At 51.5% G+C, this 19,095-nt stretch overlaps 6 protein-coding genes across 10 annotated transcripts in view; 3 read left to right on the forward strand and 3 right to left on the reverse strand.

Annotated features, from left to right (window-relative positions):
* Nucleotides 1–46: 46 nt before the first annotated feature.
* On the reverse strand, nt 47–1,010 carry LOC120949707 (uncharacterized). Its single transcript, XM_040367173.2, has 2 exons — nt 833–1,010; nt 47–764 (listed from the first exon to the last, which is right to left on the reverse strand). The coding sequence occupies exons 1-2, from the start codon at nt 928–930 to the stop codon at nt 119–121; spliced, it is 744 nt and encodes a 247-aa protein (XP_040223107.2). The 5' UTR covers nt 931–1,010; the 3' UTR covers nt 47–118.
* Nucleotides 1,011–1,632: 622 nt separating this feature from the next.
* Nucleotides 1,633–2,744, forward strand: LOC120952020 (COMM domain-containing protein 2). Of its 2 annotated transcripts, none has more exons than XM_040371085.2 (4): nt 1,633–1,740; nt 1,821–1,950; nt 2,018–2,095; nt 2,168–2,744. In XM_040371085.2, the coding sequence occupies exons 2-4, from the start codon at nt 1,884–1,886 to the stop codon at nt 2,707–2,709; spliced, it is 687 nt and encodes a 228-aa protein (XP_040227019.2). In that variant the 5' UTR covers nt 1,633–1,740; nt 1,821–1,883; the 3' UTR covers nt 2,710–2,744. The 2 variants fall into 2 exon arrangements, with proteins under 2 accessions (XP_040227019.2, XP_040227018.2); XM_040371084.2 differs by having other exon boundaries at nt 1,639–1,745.
* Nucleotides 2,745–2,747: 3 nt separating this feature from the next.
* LOC120952021 (28S ribosomal protein S18a, mitochondrial) lies at nt 2,748–3,412 on the reverse strand. Its single transcript, XM_040371086.2, has 2 exons — nt 3,270–3,412; nt 2,748–3,196 (listed from the first exon to the last, which is right to left on the reverse strand). Exons 1-2 carry the CDS (start codon nt 3,367–3,369, stop codon nt 2,811–2,813), a joined length of 486 nt encoding a protein of 161 aa, XP_040227020.1. The 5' UTR covers nt 3,370–3,412; the 3' UTR covers nt 2,748–2,810.
* A 282-nt stretch (nt 3,413–3,694) lies between these two features.
* Nucleotides 3,695–5,068, forward strand: LOC120952018 (MYG1 exonuclease). Its single transcript, XM_040371081.2, has 2 exons — nt 3,695–3,785; nt 3,849–5,068. The coding sequence occupies exon 2, from the start codon at nt 3,932–3,934 to the stop codon at nt 5,006–5,008; it is 1,077 nt and encodes a 358-aa protein (XP_040227015.2). The 5' UTR covers nt 3,695–3,785; nt 3,849–3,931; the 3' UTR covers nt 5,009–5,068.
* Nucleotides 5,069–5,082: 14 nt separating this feature from the next.
* Nucleotides 5,083–6,699, reverse strand: LOC120952017 (pseudouridylate synthase 1 homolog). The gene is made up of 2 exons (XM_040371080.2): nt 6,002–6,699; nt 5,083–5,924 (listed from the first exon to the last, which is right to left on the reverse strand). The coding sequence occupies exons 1-2, from the start codon at nt 6,576–6,578 to the stop codon at nt 5,122–5,124; spliced, it is 1,380 nt and encodes a 459-aa protein (XP_040227014.2). The 5' UTR covers nt 6,579–6,699; the 3' UTR covers nt 5,083–5,121.
* A 70-nt stretch (nt 6,700–6,769) lies between these two features.
* LOC120952015 (regulator of G-protein signaling loco) overlaps nt 6,770–19,095 on the forward strand; it is a 40,812-nt gene continuing 28,486 nt past the window's right edge. For 2 of the 4 annotated variants that reach the window (XR_005751235.2, XM_049611273.1), the window contains exon 1: nt 6,770–10,667. Coding sequence is in view for 3 of the 4 variants with exons in the window: in XM_049611273.1 (XP_049467230.1) it covers nt 7,626–10,667 (3,042 nt within the window). In the remaining variant the exon portion in view is untranslated. The remainder of the gene's footprint in view (nt 10,668–19,095) is intronic. The other 2 variants (XM_040371075.2, XM_040371076.2) reach the window with 1 other exon arrangement.

A 19,095-nucleotide genomic window follows, 5' to 3' on the forward strand; every position in this document is an offset into this window, starting at 1 on the left:
TGTTGTTGTTTCTTTCAATGGAAAATTATTTAAAATTTTGATAACATACATTTTAATTACATTTATTTATTGGAAAACCTTCCCCCAAAACCGTTATCCACCACCGGCACGCCACGCGTTACATGTAAAGGTTCGAACTCGCTTTGAACTTGAGCTCGTACCGATCGGCACATGGCACACGGAGTGCCTTCAGCAGTCGCAGTATCGGTGCAGATGATACCGAATCCAGTATCACCGAGTCCAGATAGCAGCCGTAAATGGCGGCCGGCTTTCCGCTAAATTTCCTATAGCTTGCGGCACCGGCGGCCACACCCGTGATTACATTCGGCGCTTCCAGCGGTCCAACGTCTGCGAGCGAGCTTTCCGCCCCCGCTCCGCCTAGCACCTTGATGAAGCAAACCTTTTCCTGCTCGTGTTCGGCCAGTCCCTTGTACAGGACGGCCGGTTGCAGCGAAACAGTGGAAACGGTTTCCGCCGCCTCCAGCCAGCGGGACAGCTTTTGCGCAATGGGCCCAAACAGATTCGGCTCCAGCTCTTCCGACACGCAGAGCAGCAGCTTTTCGGCGGGCAGATGGAACACGCTCACCGTGCCGCAGGACAGCTGGCAGACCGGTTTGCACTGGCCGTTCTGGAGCACCTTGCCGACGAATCCGCCCACCTTTTGGCCCTCGATCAGAACGAAATGGAACGGGTGTTGGAGTGTTTTCTGCATCTCCTGCTCATCGGTCGACTCTTCCTGATTGTGGTACCAAATCCATTCCAAACTGCAATGGAACGCAACGTGAGTTAGATTTTGGATTACAATTGTTCAGTACTCAAGACTTATACGTACGTGCCGAAGGTCGATTCTTCCTCCGCTGCCTCCTCATCGTAATCGTCCCAAAAGGCCCGGGTGGATGGTTCAACAATTTCACCAAAATTTAAGCTCATCGTTGGAAGCGAATTATTGCGATTTTTGCACAACGAACGACCGGCGGGAATGACAAACAAAAACGAACAGCAATCGGTTGTTGTGACAAACGCCAGCTGTAGTGATGGGAAAAATGAAGATTTCGTCGGAATCGATTCCGGCTAGCTCCGAAGTTTTCTGGAATCGATTCCGAATAGTAGGTCCGGAATTAGTTTCCGGAATCGGCTCCGGAGTTGGATTTGGCTCCGGAATCAGAATCAGCTTCGGAATCGGTTTCGGAATCGGCTCCGGAATGAGAATCAGCTCCGGAATTGGTATTGACTCCGAAATCAGAATTGGTTTCGAAACGGAGTCGGTTTCGGCATCTTCAAAGGAATAGGCGTTTGGGTCCAATGATGCTACGTGTCGATAGCGGCAAAGAATCAAAATTTACTTGTAAATGATCTATTCACATCGAGATTCCTGGATTTATTTCGCTTCCCACACTTCTTAATTCAATTCAAAAACTGATTTTCAATCTGGAGCTAACTCCATTTCTGGAGTCAATCCTGATTCCGATACCGGTGCAAATTGCGATTCCCAGGTCGATTCTGATTCCGGAGCCAATTCTGATCCTGGAATCGATTCCGGAGCTGATCGCAGATTCAACTACGGAATCGAGTAGGTCCGATTCCCAGCTCCCACCACTAGTCAATTGGGTTGGTGCGTGAACACGTCTAACCACCGCTTAATCTAGCAAGTGCAAGATTTGTTGTTGCTTTTGGGCTACAGATTGCATCGCAAACAGAAAGCTAAACAGTGAAGCCTTTTTTGGACCATTTCATCTTACAGTAAAGTATAATTTAAAATGTAAGACATATATCAATAAACATCTATACTGACCTCCTTTCTCTTTGTTCTATCCGCACAGTGCAAAACATAAACCATAGGTCTTATCAATCTTGCTCGTAATCGAGCTGGGTAGCTCCCACAAATGGCTCGCCTAATTCGACCGGAACAAGCAAAACAGTTGCACTTTTTGTTAGATCAACCGGAAGAAGGTAACGTAAAGACGCAAACAAAATGTTCGCATAGTGACGAATGGTTGGATGTCTGGTTCCGTTTCAGTGCTGATTGAGTTTTGCAAGCTTGCCATCGAGTACATAAACTCGGGAATCAACGAGAAGAAATGCACCGTAGCTGCAAGTAGGGATCGTGTTCCTCCTACTCTAAACCACCAAAATCACACAATGAATCTTTTTTTTTGTTTTGTTTTAGAAAAACTATCAACCACGTACGAAACTGTGCGCGGTGCACTGGAAGCGCTTGTCGCACTGCTTATCGACAGCACCAAGCTCGCCCTCTCGGAGCGTGAGTTCCACACCGTCGTTCAAGCGGCGCTGGAAACGATCAACGAAAAGCAAACCGAAATACTGTGGCAATTCATAACCAGCAAGCGCACGCTGGTGGACAATGTGTTGCGCGCCTCCTGCCAGGATGAGCTCTACTTCCGCGATCTGGAGTGGCGCATCGAGGGGCGTATCGCTTCCCGCACGATACGATCGCAAGCGACGCCGGTTATTAAGATGAAGTTCCATCTAGATACGGAGTGTGTCAGCGAGTACAGGGACAAATTGCACCCCGAGCCGGTGGACCATGCGCCGGAAGCAGAAGCAACGAAGCAACCGCCCACCCGGAGGGAGGTGTTGGCGGAAACGGATCCGGCCATGCTGCAACACATGATACAGGTGCTGGAGCAGGCGTTGCTGGAGGCGCGTACCCGTCGCGTTCGGAATTATGTTAAGCCAACGCCGAGCTAAACCTCGAATAAATCCACTATCAATTGCACATTCCACGATTAGAGTGTTTCAAAACAAATGCGCTACGCTTTATCCTTCGTTCAGGGCGGGGGGAGCGGACATTAACATTTAATCGTTTGCTCGTCGAAATACTTGTTGTACTTTTTCCATTGGTATCGCTGCTTGGGATCACGCTTGCTGGTCGCCGGATTCAGGTTCGGCATCAGGCCGGCCTTCTGTGCCATCGTTACCAGCGCGCCCATGCGCCGCTGCTGTCGCTTACATAATCCCGTAATGCGGCGCGGCAACATGCATCCGTCAGAGCGCACGTACTGGCTGAGGATGAGCACGTCGGTGTGCTTAATCTCGAGCCCGAGCGTGCACTGTGGACAGAACCGTTCGCCCTTCTGGCGCGCCTCAAGCAGCTGCGGAATCAGTGTGTCTTGCCGGGGCGACGGAACATACTCTCCTTTGATCACGAGCGTATCGTTAGCGGTAACCTCTTTGACTGTGGAACAGGGAGGTGGGATTAAGAGTGTTGTTACCGCGCGAGCCTTTATGGCAAATCCGATTAAACTTACTTTCTTTTAGCTGATTAACGGAGGAGAGCGAAAAGTTTCGCAGAATATTGGTGGTAATTTTGTTCAGTGCCGAATATTTGCTCCACGCCGAAAGAGCCATCGTCGTTGTTTGAACTGTTTGTTTTCATTCGCGTGCGGTCTGCGGTAGTGATGGGTAAATTGAACAAAAATCCGGAATCGCTTCCGAATGACTCCGTCAAAATCGGAAGCGGTTCCGGAAGGTAGGTGCAAAATTTCGAACTCGGGGCCAACTGGAGCCGTTTGAAGCCGCTAGTCGGCACCTGGAGCCGGTCGAAGCCGTCGAAATCGTTGGAGCCGTCGAAGCCGTCTGGAACCGTCGGAGTTGTCGGAGCCGGAGTAGCAAGGCTTGGAAGCGATTCCGAGCCGTGGGTGCGATTCTGATGACCCATCACTAGTCTGCAGCTGTCAAACCAAAGGGAAGAAAGTGAGGTTATGTTTAAATTTATATTTTCGCCAAATATTACAAAAAACTAAACTGTAAACGCCGGATTATAGGTAAATTGCCTGAAATGTTGCTTCCACTGGGTCGGATTTTAGCGGGTTCCGTTCACTCCACAGCCAACATCATTTTCACCTCCACTTTGCGCTCCTTCCCCGGCTCAAAACTCCCGCAACGTGCAACGATCAAACAACTCAGGACGATGGCATCCAACGATTCGGAGCAGGCCAAGCGCTTCAAGGATGATCTTCCTACCCCGGCTTCGGGCACGGTGAAAATCGGTACACATGATGGCATTTTCCACTGCGACGAAGTGTTGGCATGCTTCATGCTGCAACAGCTGCCCCAGTACGCGTCGGCCGAAATCATCCGCACGCGGGACACGAGCAAGCTGGACGAGTGTGACATAGTGGTGGACGTTGGGGCTACGTTCGATCGGGCCCGGCACCGGTACGATCACCATCAGGCATCGTTCAACGATACGCTGCGGTCGCTTCGGCCCGAGCTGAACGTGAAGTGGGACATTCGGCTCAGCTCCGCCGGCCTGGTGTACACGTACTTCGGCGAGGAAGTGATCAAGCGGGTACTGAAGCAAAAGCTTAACCTGGAACCGAGTGCCGAATGTTTGCGGGCGGTCTACACGAAGGTGTACGATGGGTTGATCAGCGAGATCGACGCGATCGACAACGGTGTTCCGATGTTCGAGGGCGGCGAGCCACGGTACAACATTTCGACGCATCTGAGCGGGCGCGTTGGTGCGTTCAATTCGCGATGGAACGAACCGACGCCAGCGCCGGGTTGTCTGGAGCGGTTCGAGAAGGCCAAAGCGTACGCGGGATTGGAGTTTGTCGATAAGGTGACGTACTACGCCAGCTGCTGGTGGCCGGCACGCGATATTGTGTCGAAGGGGCTGGCCAACCGGATGGCTTTGCACGAGTCGGGGGAGATTTTAGAGCTCGAACAACCGTGCCCGTGGAAGGAGCATCTGTATCAGCTGGAGCAGGAGCAGAATCTGGTCGGGCAGGCCAAGTACGTGATCTACTGCAATAAGGAAAACGATTGGCGCGTCATTTGCGTGCCGTTGCAGCCGGCCAGCTTTGTGTGTCGCAAGTTTCTGGCCAAACCGTGGCGCGGAGTACGGGACGAGGAGCTAGAGAAGGTGTCGGGTATTGCGGGATCGAACTTTTGCCACCAGACCGGCTTCATTGGGGGTAACAAAACGCGTGAAGGTGCGCTCAAGATGGCAATAGCTAGTTTGGCGGCAAGGGAAGACGAATGAGCACGGGTTTCGTAGAATTATTAAACATGTTCATGGAAATAAAACATTCGAAAGAAAGAAGCAATGCTGCAGGATAGTGTTTGTCTAATGCAATATAACAAGGCCAGTTGTTTTTATTCGTCATCGTCATCCTGATCGTCGGAAGCTTTCCTATTCCGTGGTTTCCATTCGCTCGGTTCACTCTCATCCCTCGGTTCGTAGCTGTGCAGCGGCAGCTTCTCCAGCCACTCGACCATCGAGTTCGTCTTCAGCTCCGTCTCGACGATGGTCGATGCGATGTGGCGCTTGAAAAACTCCTGTATCATTGGCTCCTCCTTCTCAAACTCGAGCGTCTCGTGGCAACCGTCCTCGCCGTACCGCTTGTTGTACTTGTCGTAGTGAATTCTGCTCAGCACAAGCCCCAACCCGGGTGCCGTCGGGATGCCGTACCGCTCCTGGCCGAACGCTTTCTCGATAATGTCGCTTTCCGCGAGGCCGCGCACGACCGCTATGGTTAGGCCCACCATCTTCCGTATCTGATGCAGCATGAAGCTTTGCCCTTTGATTTTAATCGTAGCAAACTCTGCCGTTGACCCGTCCGGCAGGAAGGGTGGATCACACTCGAACGACATGATGAACCGCTTCACGGATGGATCGAGAAACTCCTTGCGGCTGGTAAAGTTGTGAAAGTTCTTCGTGCCCACGTACAGGGCAAGCACTTCGTTGACCCGAGCCAGCCGTTCCGCGGGCAGACGGTACGTTTGAATGTCGACCTTTTCCTCGTTCGGTGCGAACGCTATCGTCGGCAGCGTGTACGTGTAGGTACGGGCGTCGCAGTTCGTCTTGGAATTGAATCCTTTCGTCACGCGCTTCACCGCATACACCCGGATGTCCTCGGGCAGCTCGGAGTTAAGTGCCTCGATGTCCAGATTGTCAGCTGAAAATAAGCAGAACTATTAATTGTGTGCATCGTGGGAGATTCACACACGCGGTGCATCGGGGCATGCTCCTTACGCAGCTTGATAGACACGACCTGCATGGCCGCGGACACGCCTTTATCGGTGCGGGCCGCTCGCTGGAACTGTATCTGCTGCGGCTGCCGGAACCCTTCGTCATTGATCCACTCCCGCTTCTGCATCGCCCGCAGCAGATCCTCCTCGATCGTTTTAGTACCCGGATTGCGCTGCATGCCGAAGTAGTTCACGCCCGAGTACCCGAGCAGGATGATGCTCTTGCGGCGCTTGACCCGCGACGCGGGATCGAAGTTTTTCACCGCCTCCGGATCCTCGGGCGGATCTTCCCACTTGCGCCGCTTGACCGCACCATTGTACCGCTGCTGCACCTCCTGTTTGGTTTTGCGCGATTCCATTCGCTTCTGTGCCTCTTGCTTTTTGGCCGCTAGTTTCACTTCCACCGCGGCCGCAAGTTCTGCTGCAAAACGTTGCCTCACACCGTCGTCTATTGCGGGCGCTGGGCTGCGAACCGCGGTTGGCAGTGTGCACAGCTTCCGTGCGCACTGTTGCGTGAGCTGTGCTGTGGCACGGTGAAAATCTACTGCTACTGCAACGGCACGCCTGAAGCACGAAAACATTGAGCGGAAAATGCACGGCGAACGATCGCCCGGTCGTGTGCCGGTGCGTGGGGGAGACGGATGTTTTTGGCCACCAACACACACGCACACCAGGCGAGCTTTTCCCGTCGCGAAACCGTCGCGAAACGTCAAACGCGAGGCCAGACGAACTGTCAGAGACACACCTTTCGCGTGTGCTTACCGTGACCGACGCCGAAGAAGAAGAAGAAGAAGAAAAAAGGGGGTTCGTTTTGTTTACGTTTGTAACGAAATCTTCTGTTTTCGCTGGGACAAACCGTTGCCAAGCGGATTTAGCGTACTGCAGGACATTGTTAAAAGTGCGTTAAAACGTTTAGAATTGTGCATTCCGTGTGGCAAACAGCCGCAGTGTGTGAAAATCCGTTGTTTTGTGAAGTGTAGCGCGGCAGCCAATTTCGCGTTTCACATCCGCCCGAACAAGAAGCGAGCTGGAATTGCAGAGGAGGAGGAGGAAGAAAAAGAAGCGAACAAGAAGATCGATCGCGGAGGCTGCGCGCTGGCTTCATAATTGACAGCTTTCTACGATCAGCGAGCAGCTCCACAGGAGGGAAAGGCAAAAAAAAACCCATCCGATCGCGAGTGGTTGGGCAGTGGAAAACTTTCTAAGCCAAACGAGCCCTACAGTGGCAAAGTTGATCCGCGGATTTGGGGGGGAAATCGGTGCATCTCCGCTGCGAGCGTTCCCCGTACGCAGCATCATCGTCCGCGGCAATGGAATTTGCACTCGGGTCACGACGCTGTTGTTCTCGGTTAAATGGCATCATCGCCCAGTGGTGAAGGAATGCGGACAGCATTAAGCAAATAATACGAGCAATATCAAGAGCGCAAGAGATGGTACCGTTCGCAGCAGGCAGGAAGTGTTGTGTACAAATAGCGGATTGGAATGTGAGCGGCTGCTTTGCATCTGGCAGCAGCGATTGAATCCGAACAGTGAACGATGCTACAGTAGCACCGTACAAGAATACAAGACACTTTTTGGACGCTTAAGAGAAGGTTGTGCAGAAGGAGTTTTAGCCCTATCTATCCAGCATGCATGCAGGAGGAGTGGGCGGTGGTGGTAGTGGTGGTGGAGGCGGTGGTGGTGGTGGCGGTGCAGCGCATCGCCGACGCAAGAAACGATCCAACTATGGCAACCGTACGGTGGAAGTAAACCGTGGCTCGAATGGGTTCGGGTTCACCATATCCGGCCAGCAGCCCTGCATCCTGTCCTGCATCGTGGCGGGATCGCCGGCAGATCTGGCCGGACTGCGCGCCGGCGACTTTCTCATCTCGGTCAACGGGCTGAACGTGTCGAAGCTGCCGCACGAATCGGTGGTGCAGCTGATCGGTACCACGCACGGCACGATACGCATGGCCATCGCGGAGAACTACTACTCGGACAGCTCGGACGAGGACATCCTGTTTCACGGTGCGCAGCAGCAACGCACCCGCCCCAAGTACCCGCACAAGACCAAGTTCTCGCGCGCCAACACACAGGGCTGCAGCGCCGGCGGTGGTGCCCCCGACCGGATGGTAGCAGCTGGCTCTAGTAGCCCGATCAAACCGTTACTGTTGGGCGGACCGGAAAATGGATCGGAAGAGTGCGTGGTAAACGATACCACACCGCCGGGAGCAACCACCGCGTACAACGTGATCCACAGCCCGAATGCCAGCAATAGCTGTGATATTTCCAACGTCAGTGCAATGGTACGCTCGGTACAGCTGGGAGGGGCGGTCGGCGACGAAGCGGTGCTGGTGCGCCCGTCCGGCTCGGGCCAGGGCCCCGGGCAGGAGGGTTCGCTCGAGTACCAGGCGATCGTGGGCTATCTGGGCACGATTGAGATGCCGAAGCAGATTGCGACCAGCTCGAAGCTGCAGACGGTGCGCAGCTGCATCCGCAAGATGCGGCAGGAGAAGCGCAACCCAACGACGGTGCTGATGACGATACTGCCCTCCTGCCTGAATCTGACCAACACGAGCAACAATCTGATCGCGAAGTACGCCTCGGCCCGGCTCAGCTACGTTAGCAGCAGCAGCGAGAGCGACAACCGCTACTTTGGCCTGGTTACGTCGGCAATCTACGCCGACGGGCTGATGTGCGACAGTGCGGATGTGCTGAGCCACCCGCGCAAGGACGTGGTCATCTCGAACAGCTGCCACGTGTTTGTGATCGATGGGAAGCTGGTCGAGCACGAGGTGCACCTGGAGAAGGCGGCCCTGTTTCGCATCGTCTGCACGAAGGATCCGATCACGAACCTGTGCCTCGAGTTTCCCTCCAACTCGGAGTACGTGGTCAATCTGATACGCAGCATGTACAGCTTAAAGTCGCCGCTCAAAGCGGACGGAGGGCCGGGCGGGTACGGCAAGCCGCCCGTCGCTAGGAGCTTGAATCTGGACGCCGCCGGAGCCGCCCGTGGCTTCCCGCGCAATCGATCGGACCCGAGGCTTAACCCACGCGGGGCGGGGATGGATATGGATGCGCATGACATGCTGGCGGCGAACTCGCCGCAACCGAGCAACCACAGCGAAATCACCACCACGTCGAGCAATTCCGACTCGGGCATAGGGTTTCACAACGACTGCCGCAACATCTCGGACCGCATACTGCTGGTCGACTTTCCGGGTATGCTCGGTCCGGCCCAGCAGCGACTGCTACAGCAGCAGCAGATAGCGAACGTGCGAGCACACTGCCGGAAATCGCATCCCTTTTTGCGCCCGGTCGGTATTATTAACGAGATTCCGCCGAAGATGGATCCGATACGCAACATCCGGAGTATGGGTGGCGCGGGATGCTCTGCGGACGGTGCGGGTCCTTCTGGGCGGAGTGGGCTGCAAATTTCGCACGGCAAATCAAAATCGGCCGACTACAGCTTCCCATCGACGTCGTCCGGAATGTCACCGTTCGTGGATCGGCTGACGGTGCGTGCCAGGCCCGATCCGAAACCGTTCTCCCCGGATCGATCACCTTCGAAGGAGAATGCTTTGAACTGTATGCAAGACGCGGAGCCGTCCGAGCTGATGGAGCAGGAGGAGGCGCAGGATCGGTGGACGTGCGGTGGTCGCACGCTAGACGAGCAGGGCAATGTGGTCGAAGAACGTGCCATTGATGTGCCGCCAATGCAGGAGCTGTTTCTCGATCTGGAACGGTACAACAATGACAACGTGAAGAACAGCCTGCTGGCCGCCCGGTCCTGTGACGATATGATCCTGTCGCTCGGGAAGAAACCGCCCGACGGTGACGAAGACATCAACGAACGGATGCTGCTCGATGCGGAAGCGTACGAGCGGCTGAAGGTGAAACTCTCGATCGACGATTTGACGCTCATCTCTTCCGGATGCGCGGGACCGGCGGGAGCCGCTAGCGATGAGGTCGGTCGGTCTGCCGGCAACAGCAACCACTCCAACCAGCACGTGTTCCTGCAGCCCCTGAAGCCGGTGAAACGGTCCAAGAAAGCGTGCACAACGCACACGGCGAAGGCGGGCAACGGGAAGCTGGCCGCCATACACGGCATGGCACCGACGGCCGACGAGAACGCATCGGTACACGGTCGCCGCGGGGGCGATAAGATGACGGCGTACAAACTGAGCCCGAAAGTGTTTGGGCTGCCGCGTCCCATATCGGTTAGCTTCGAAAACATTTCCACACTATCCTCCTCCGGGGTTGGTGGTGTTGATGGTGGTGCACGCGATAGTGGTGCAGGTAATGGCGGCGGCGGTGATAAGCGACTGAGCGTTGGCGGTGGTGAGATGTATTACGACGGCGAGGACAGTGTACGGCATGGGGCGAACAAAAGCGTCCTCCATGGCAGTGGGACGCCCGGTAGAAAAAGCCGGGCTACGAAACGGCTGAGCGGAGGGTTTTCCGCCATCTGGGGCAGTCTGCAGGAGCTGCGAAGTGGTAGCTTCGGCGGAGCCAAGGGCGAGGATCGATCGAAGCCGGTCGAGCATGGTAAAAGTGTGGCGCCGGACGTGTGCTACGGCGAGGGTGAGCTGGTGGCGGTGGCGGCCAAAAAGAAGGAACGTGAACGGCGGCTTAGCGGTATGAAGATTCTGGAGGCAACGTACAGCGAGCCGGATCTGCGGTATGATGAGGTAAGTGTGTTGGGAGAGTATTGTTTGGTATTAGTTGTAATTCAACATGACCTCTAATGTCATTACATCAAAAAGAAGATATGTTTATCATTAGTTGGAGTGCGTTTGCTTCGGATGGGTTTTCTTTAGTTTGGCAGTAGTTGATAAGATGCGATAGGTCTTGGGGTTCAATGTAAACTGAAATGACAAATAAGGTCCATCTGGTTAGTAATGTTATGTGTAGCCCCATGCTGCTCAGCCGTACCGGCCCTGAACGGAATCAGGTGGTTATTTATACGTATTTACACAGGACCCTCTTTATTTTCCACCCCTTTTAAGCAACTTTATATACGCTCCTCTACTTACCCAAAGGGCATTATCGGGTTGTACGCCGTTCAATGATGTAATGTGATTTGTCTGTATCTATTTTAGCTGCTCTTAACTGCTTTCTATTAAATACCGTTCCTAGAAAATCTAATGACGAAGAATGCGATACAAACATTCGTGACGTACTATACTAGGGGTTGATCGCCGCGGTACATCTCCGTACACAAAAACAATCAGTGAACGAGAGACGGAGCAAGAGAGCTGTTTGTGTCGGCCAATGCCTGTCTAGATTGTTGTCGTGTGACGACGACGACTCAGCATCGTCGTGAGTAATCTCTTCCCCTTGGTGTGTACAGTATTGGTTGTGACTGTGCGTGGAAATCCTCCGACGGGTACGGGGGATATGGCTAACTATATCCACACCCTCACAGCAGCATTCGTGGCACCGAGTCCGGAGGGTTCGTACCGCTGGTGACATGCTAGTTGCACTCAGTATTAAAACCACATCCGGTCGACCATTATTGCGCGTCTTGAAGCGTGTTGATGCATTGTTTCTGTGAGTGAGTGACCACGAAGATAGCCGTTAAAGTTTGCACAAAAACAAAACAACTTCGTTGTGTCTGTGTGTACGAAGTGAATTGTAATAGGGCATGGTTCGAATGTCTTTTGCAATAGAACGTAGAAATTGACCTGCTTTGTGAACACCTTTTTGTGTTCGATTGCCCATCCTGCACCCCGGTGCTGTGCCAATCGTGTTGCACACCTATATATCATCACCGCCGCATGTTAGGCAAGTAAAGCACCGGCCACGGGTGAACGCAAAGCAAGAGGAAATTGAAATTGATTGAGTTAAAAGTTTAATTGATGCCAATTGAGAGCTATTAACCGGAAAGGTTCTCCGCGCACACCCACCGAAAGTGCCACAGTGTGCGCCATGGGCGCGCGGTGGAAGATGGCTTCACTCTAGCGACCGATGCTCATGCTCTTCCGCTTCTCGGCTGGGATGTTCATCTGGGATCTGGGTCTGAAGTATGTCATGTGCCTGCCTGCCTGCCTGCCTGACCTCCCATTGCCATTGCTGCTTCAAAGGGACTAATTTCGTGACTTGGATTGCTGGCTGTAAGTACGCAACTTCATTGCATCTCGCCCGCAAGAGTGCTAGAGCAATTAGTTATACGTTTGGAGTTAAAGGGATGGCAGTAAATGGCTGCAAATAGAGCATATTCGTGGATAGACTTGGATAAAAAAGCATATTTTTGTTAAATTAAGATTGACTTGGTCGCTTCTTTTGAAAGGAAGTACCAATGTGGACAAGCATTTATAGAGCCTTGTTTTTAAAATAATTGCAAATTAAAAACGTTGAAACACAATTAAGTGATCAGCTGTTCCAATTTAAAATCACACCGATCAAACGATTCGGTTTTACAACCAAACAACACGTCTAATGTCTTGTCTGCCGTCCCAAAAGACGGCTCGGAGGACGTGGCCGCCCGCTACCTTACGCTTATCTGATAAGCATGGTCCAATTCCGTCACCGTCGACACCGTCCGTACACAGCGAAGAGCGAAATGTTAGGTTCCACTCCTCGGTTGGGTGGCCTGCTACGTAAACCCGTGCTGAGATGCCCCGTGCCCGCCCGTCAACCGTACGGAACGTTATCTCTGATGACTGATTGAGAAGTTTTGTCATCGTGTGTTGACGCGCTGGTGGTAAGAAACGTTCTCGCCAGTCGTAACCGTGTGCTGTTGGTGCTTGATTGAGTGTGTGATTTTCTGTCGCCCGGAGTGGTACGTTTCATCAACCTGTGACAAATAATCATAAATTGGTGCAGGTTGCAGGCTGTGTTTGATGCTGATGGTGGCATAGTGTGTGATATCTTTCGGTTAGTTTGTCGTCGTTTGTCATTGATCGTAAAATGAGTTTAAATACGATGAGGCTTTGCAATCTCTCATCAAGTGGGTAGTATAAAGGTGCCATAGAAAGAGGAAGTGCTCAGCTGTTCCTGCGTGTTTCCAAGTGTGATATATCTAGTCTGTAATGCATATGGAGTCGAGCCTGGAGTTGCACCGGAAGAAACCGACCGGCGTTATGCAAATGATGCTGAACGGGCTCGTCTGTGGGTACAACTCGGCAGAAGAGATAAAAACGGTAAGACTGCACACTGCTGACCATGTAATATGTGTGTTGTTTTTTGCTTCGTCTGTGCACAAAGGAATTTTCCCTTAAGAAATCGCAAGCAGCAGTGTATCAGAGAGGTGCCTCAAGGGGTCGGTTTGTGTGTATTAGTCACTGGTCTGGTTATTTGTTATTCTTTGGCGTCACATGAAATGTAAGGTGTAACGATTGCATTGCATGAATCATACTCACCTCATACGGTGCATTTGTTACTGGGAGCGATTGGATCGTTTTCTGCCTCGCAAGTGTTCGTTTGTGTGTGCCCTTGGGGCGGTTTGTATTTGCAACAACCACAAACACAAGTGAAGGATAAACTAAGAAGTTGGTCGAATCATTGGAATTAATGAGTTCTAATGAATCTCATACCTTGTTGTCTAGTTGTTCAAGAAGAGAATTGATTTATCTTTACGTAGCAGACTGGCTGTCTGTTTTTGAAACACCCACATACACAGATAAGAAGGCTTTACAATGAAAAGTCATTATGCGATAAATGCATCCACTGCGATTTATTGTTACCGGGTAATACCTGGTTAAAGTATATAATTTATGATAAAACTCTTTCACTCATACACTCTACCATATGAGCGTAAAGTCAGAAATTCTAATCTTATCTATCTTTCTTTTTCTCATCCATAGGTAAGTTTTGCATAAAAACAAAGACGACTCCGTTCAATCGATCTTCTCTTAGACCACGCGTCCACTTCCGTCGAGTCTAACTTCTTGCAAGTCCTTTGAAGCTGCTACCCTGAACTCTGAAAGGATCGAACAGTAAGTGAGATCAGCGCTCTATAAAACGTTGCGTGCGTGCAGCCGTCTGGGCTGCCTCTGTTGGGCACGTGCTCATTCTATTCCTGACCCGTCCGTCCTGTCGACAATCCTGAAGCCGAAAACAAACTGCCTGCTGTTGCAAAGGGTCACGTACATCTACACCACTCTACCAACGTTTCTATCACCTGTTCTTTGATTCGGTTAAATTTATACGGTCCATATATGAGGTTCGTTTTTTTTCGCTGCTGCTCCTTTGGATTTCGACGTCAGCAGGTCGATAGAGAGGGGTCGAAATGATGGAACATTGGGATGAGTTTGCTCTGCTGCCCTGCTTTACCCACACAAGTGCGCATGGCTGGGTGGATTTCTTAAGCCCTTGAGTGTGTTTGTGGATTGGGTGATTGAACGCGTTGGAAGGGAAGAAGGAAGTTGGGTGCTTTTTTCCTATTACCATCGGTCCGGATGGATGTCCCATTATCATCGTGCAGCTTTTATTTTACATTCGTTTTTATTACAGTTTGTGTTACATTAACGCAACAAGGAGCCGAGGGTTCCTATCGAATTGTTTCATTCTTAGTGAGATACAATCTTGACATTCTTGGCGCGTTTTTTTCGAGGCCTAATGAAGGGATCCTTTGTCCTATTTCTGTTTGTGGAGTGGTTTTAACTGTGAAGCGATGTGGGCTTCCCGCGTTTTTGTACGACTTATACGTTCTTTTTAAATGGAACTATGGCCAATTGGGGAAAATAGTAGAGATGAAACAATCGGGGTACAACTGACTTAAAGTAGGTCTCTCTCTATTTCATCTTCGGCGAGAGATTGCTACAGCCTGAGGCAACACTTTTACCTGTCTTAATTCCTTGCCAAATACATTAATCCTTACCATTGATGCTACCCAGACTGGGTCGGGGTAAATGAAATGAATGTTAGCTTGAGGTCAGTTATGTGTCACACCCTTTCACACTGAATCGTCCACTGAATGGACATAATCGTTCTACAAGGATGCACCGAACGGATTCGCAAACTAAAAGTGCAAGTGCAACCAAGCTTTACGCGAAGGACGGGAGTTACCCTTCGGTGCCGCGTGCAGCCGTCAACGGTCAACGGAAACTATCAGCGCAAACACAACACTCGATCAAGCTCCAGTGCACGCAAAATCTAGGCCCACTGAACCGAAACACAAAAACAGACACACGTACAAGGGAAACGAGAGCTTCTTCATTATGAGGCAGGGGTGGATCAAGCATAATAACACACACACAGACGGCCCTGGCAATGAACGGCCAATGTGGTGGTGGCCTCTTCCCTTTTGCACGCATCGAAGACCCCGGCCGCGTACGAAAGCGTGTAGCGGCGGCAGCGTTCGTGCGGGTAGCAGCATGTGTGTGCAGTCCGTAAAAGGTGCCCGGGCCGGCGGCGGTTCCATCTCGACGAACCAGGGAGCAAATAAGGGTTTTAGTTTTAAAAATGCAATACTACAAGGAACGCGTCTTGCGAAGCCCCCGGGCCGCATCCCGCATCCCGGTTGGGCGAAGATTTTGGCAGACATTTCTTAGGGGACCCCTCGTCTCTTTTACTCTCGTTTGCACTCGGGCTGCAAGTGGCAGCAGCAGCGGTCGCGTGGTGGCGATGATGATCGTCCTTCGTCTCTCAGCTGTGCTTTCGACCGTACTGCGCGACCCGACCATCCCCGACCGACAGCACAGCTGGCTCCTGGGGTTGCTCTTTCTTTCTTACTTCCTTTTTCTACACTGTTGAAGAAAGGCCCGGCACAAACCAAATGCGTCGATTTCGATTACTTTTTGCCGCTGCTTCCGACAGAGTGCGGAAGGTGAGGTTCCTCGTCATACGCCGAGCAGCGCCTGAGTCAGTTCACCTTCGGTACCGCAGCGAGCAGAGAGCATCAATCGCGTCAGGAGTGTGTGTCTGGTGCGCGAGCGTGTCCAATCGATCGTTTGTGATGATGGGTGCGAGTGCAAGTTGATCGGTGTGCGATAGTTCCGCTCTTGTGTCCACGTATTATGGTGCGCGAAAGCATTGTTGTGGTCTTTAATAATCGATAAACGATGCTCGGTGTAAGGCAAGTTTTGGCAAATGTGCAGCATTGCAAGCGTGTACCGTAGTGATAGCGCGGGTGGTTGCAGAGAGTGGCATCGACATCTCCAACATGGAGCGAGCCCGTTTCCCATTATGGACCGTTTAGTGTTTGCGTGTGTGTGTGTGATTTATGTGATGTTGTTGCGATGACAACGGGCGCGTTTAAAAAAAAGGCGACAATTTGTAACTTTCTCCTTTTGTTGGTTGCTTTTCTGTGTTAATCGTTTTGTGAGTGTATCGATTGCAATACCCCATGAATATGTTTCTGGCGCGTATCTTTCTGTGCGTTGAGGCGGAGGAGTGAAACCTTAAACAATATTTCATAAATAATATTATTATTATTATTTATTAATCTAATATTGTTTAATTAATATTGTTTAATTATACCGCTCAGCTTTCGTTGGTTCTGCACGGAAAGGTGATCACTTGAAGACGGCAACAAAACTGTTATACTGTGTGTTATACGTGATCAGTCATGTTGTGCGCGCGCGTTGTTTATCGCATTTCCGGGGGTTGGAATTTTGAAGCAAATTCCCTAAATCAATTTTACTGTCATCGTTTCACACCGCCAGACAGTGACTCATTGCAAGCAATGTGTGAACTAATACGAGGTTGTGCGCGCTAGGGGTACCTTCGGTGTTATGTTATAATCGTGCGTGATACCCGACAAAGTTCTTAGAAAGCATATGACGGATTAGACAAAATTTGGAAGAGGAGCGAAAAGAATAAACCAATTGCACTTGTTTGGTATTAAGGAAATGTTGGATGTGTCGGAAATGATGATGTGGGTCAGCTCTGCTAGTGACGTTGATCGTCGAGACACGGATGTGTACACCTTTTAGCATTTAATTTTTATCAGCTGTAAACAACAGCCCGGGCCGGATGACGCTGCTTTCCAAGCAAAAGCATCTTTGTGTGTGTGTGTGTCTTGAGTTTCTGGTGCGTAGGAGATTTCCTATAAATACGACCAGTGGACCACCCGTAGACTCTGTTTTTCCACCGGGACCCGGTAGTCGCGGGACACCTGAGCGCTGTTGTTTTGATCGTCGGGATGATTCGACGGTTCGGCAACCATAGTATGGCCCAAGGATGATATCACCATTTGCAATGTTTTTTTCTCTTTCTTTCAGCTCAAATGTGTTTGTTTCGTGCTGATGTTTACAAGTTGTAGCAACATTTTTACTGAGTACATCATTACACTCAGAAGGGGCGGTGGGGTTTGCGTTTGTTTACGTGGTGCTAAACTTCGTTAATGCATCCGTCGTCGGTCCCATCTGGCGGGAGGAAATCCGGCTGATCGAATGCTCATCCACTGGCAAAAGGTTTTTGTATTTCCCATTTATGGGAAGGTAAATATGTGACTGGTGTAATAGATTCGATCGAGCAGTTTGATTCAACAGGGTTTGCCTTGTCCCTTTGCCGATAGTGCGTAAACCATCTTACAAAAACATCCCAACGCCGAGTGGGGGTTATTCGGGGAAGTAGACAAATACAACGGGCAATCGATCTAATGGGCGTCTGTGTTTGATTTTTTTGCGTTGTGACAGTGTGCAATGTGTAATGTATAAGTGACTTAATGCTATTCAACACTCGTATGGTGATACCTTCCTCACTACTTACTACCCCGGAAGTAGTTTACCATCGGCGATGAGGAGGCTCCGTGCGGCCAAGTGCGTGACTTCCAAGCCCGAAAAAAGCTTTTCCCCAATTTCGGTTTCACCTTTCTTCCGTCCACCACCAACGCACAGCAACGTGTACGCGCAATCGATAATGATTGATAATTAAGCCCGAACGGCGAACGCGGCGATCCATTCGCGCGCGTTTTGCTGTCTGCTGTGGCGCGCGCGTCGTACAATCGCGCTGGTGCGCATGCGCAACGCATTCGATTTCAAGTGCTCTCGAGGGTGCCCACTATTGCCGTTACCCTTTCCCCCCCTCAAATCTCCCAGTTGTTGCCGACGATGGAAAAAGGGGGGGAAAGAATTATGGGCGTGTGCTGCGTGTGCGGGAAGATTCATTTCGTGGCAGCGGTTGCGGTTGCACATTATTTTTCCCCCGCCATGTGCGCGGTTGTGTGTTTTGGTACGTCGTGGAGTCGGGCGGAAAAAAACCTGTCCCTGGCTGGTTAGAACGAAGTGTGATGTAGACTGGAACGGATCGTATCGATCCGGGGTTTCGTTCGTTTCGGTGTGCGGCCAGACGTAGGGGTAAGGGGTGTGATGGTTGCCAGAACCAGCTCTGCGATGGCGTAGTTGACAAAGGCGATCGTTGCGAATTTGGAGTGATGAGAGGCTCGTTATTTATTGGGGACAAACTTGTGAGTGTATTGAAGCAAGAAGATGGTGCGTGAGTGTGTGTTTTAATGTGTAATCTATTATCCAAAGGAATCCACAAAGTCGGTGAAGTGTAATGTCCGCTTTAAGTTAGAACCTTTTCCTTCGTGGTAAAAAAAAACTACGTGTGTCTGTGTATATAAAGTGCTTTTCAGTACTAAAATCGTTCCTCCAGTGAATCGTCCATCATGGCAAACAGCAGCGAAACGGGAACGATAGTGAAAGACCCACCGACAGCGCACACCGGCCCGGACAGTGGTCCGCCCAGTGCATCGGAGATAACGATTATCATGCGCACGGTGGTGTCGTCTCCCGGCAGTGATCGTACAGCGTCCGCGAAGAACGAAAGTGCGCTGAAGCGCAACGAAACGGACACCGCTCTCCATCACCTGCCCGGCAATCGGATCGAGGTGACCACGAGTGTTAGAACAGTGTTCGAATGCCCGGCGGCGGCTGCCGATTTGGGCACGGCCGGATCGTCCGGTGCAGCGACCGCCATCAGCAGCCTGCTGCAACCGGTTTTGAGCAAGAATTTTATCGCCCTGCTAAAGAGTGCCAACGATTCGTCGTTTGAGAACGTGCTCGAGTTCAAGTCGCTGCTCGGTGCTCCGGCTACCCCGGCGGGCCGTTCCTGTCCGTCCTGCGAGCATTCGAAGCACGCCCTCAGCTCCGATTCCGACACCACGGCGAACGATCTGGACGCGTCCGTGCAGAAGAAGGTGAAGACGGAGGAGCAGCATGCCGCGAA

This window comes from Anopheles coluzzii, chromosome 2, assembly GCF_943734685.1.
Source record: "Anopheles coluzzii chromosome 2, AcolN3, whole genome shotgun sequence".
NCBI lineage: Eukaryota > Metazoa > Arthropoda > Insecta > Diptera > Culicidae > Anopheles > Anopheles coluzzii.

Excerpts from the sequence above, each read along its gene's own strand:
- LOC120949707 (XM_040367173.2), bottom strand. The coding sequence starts at position 930 with ATGAGCTTAAATTTTGGTGAAATTGTTGAACCATCCACCCGGGCCTTT. Across the intron at positions 765-832 it reads GAAGAATCGACCTTCGGCAC|TTTGGAATGGATTTGGTACC; the intron begins GTACGTATAAGT and ends GTTCCATTGCAG.
- LOC120952020 (XM_040371085.2), top strand. The coding sequence starts at position 1,884 with ATGGCTCGCCTAATTCGACCGGAACAAGCAAAACAGTTGCACTTTTTG. Across the intron at positions 1,951-2,017 it reads GTTAGATCAACCGGAAGAAG|TGCTGATTGAGTTTTGCAAG; the intron begins GTAACGTAAAGA and ends GTTCCGTTTCAG. Across the intron at positions 2,096-2,167 it reads GAAATGCACCGTAGCTGCAA|AAAAACTATCAACCACGTAC; the intron begins GTAGGGATCGTG and ends GTTTTGTTTTAG.
- LOC120952021 (XM_040371086.2), bottom strand. The coding sequence starts at position 3,369 with ATGGCTCTTTCGGCGTGGAGCAAATATTCGGCACTGAACAAAATTACC. Across the intron at positions 3,197-3,269 it reads CGTTAATCAGCTAAAAGAAA|TCAAAGAGGTTACCGCTAAC; the intron begins GTAAGTTTAATC and ends CCTGTTCCACAG.
- LOC120952018 (XM_040371081.2), top strand. The coding sequence starts at position 3,932 with ATGGCATCCAACGATTCGGAGCAGGCCAAGCGCTTCAAGGATGATCTT.
- LOC120952017 (XM_040371080.2), bottom strand. The coding sequence starts at position 6,578 with ATGTTTTCGTGCTTCAGGCGTGCCGTTGCAGTAGCAGTAGATTTTCAC. Across the intron at positions 5,925-6,001 it reads GGTCGTGTCTATCAAGCTGC|CTGACAATCTGGACATCGAG; the intron begins GTAAGGAGCATG and ends GCTTATTTTCAG.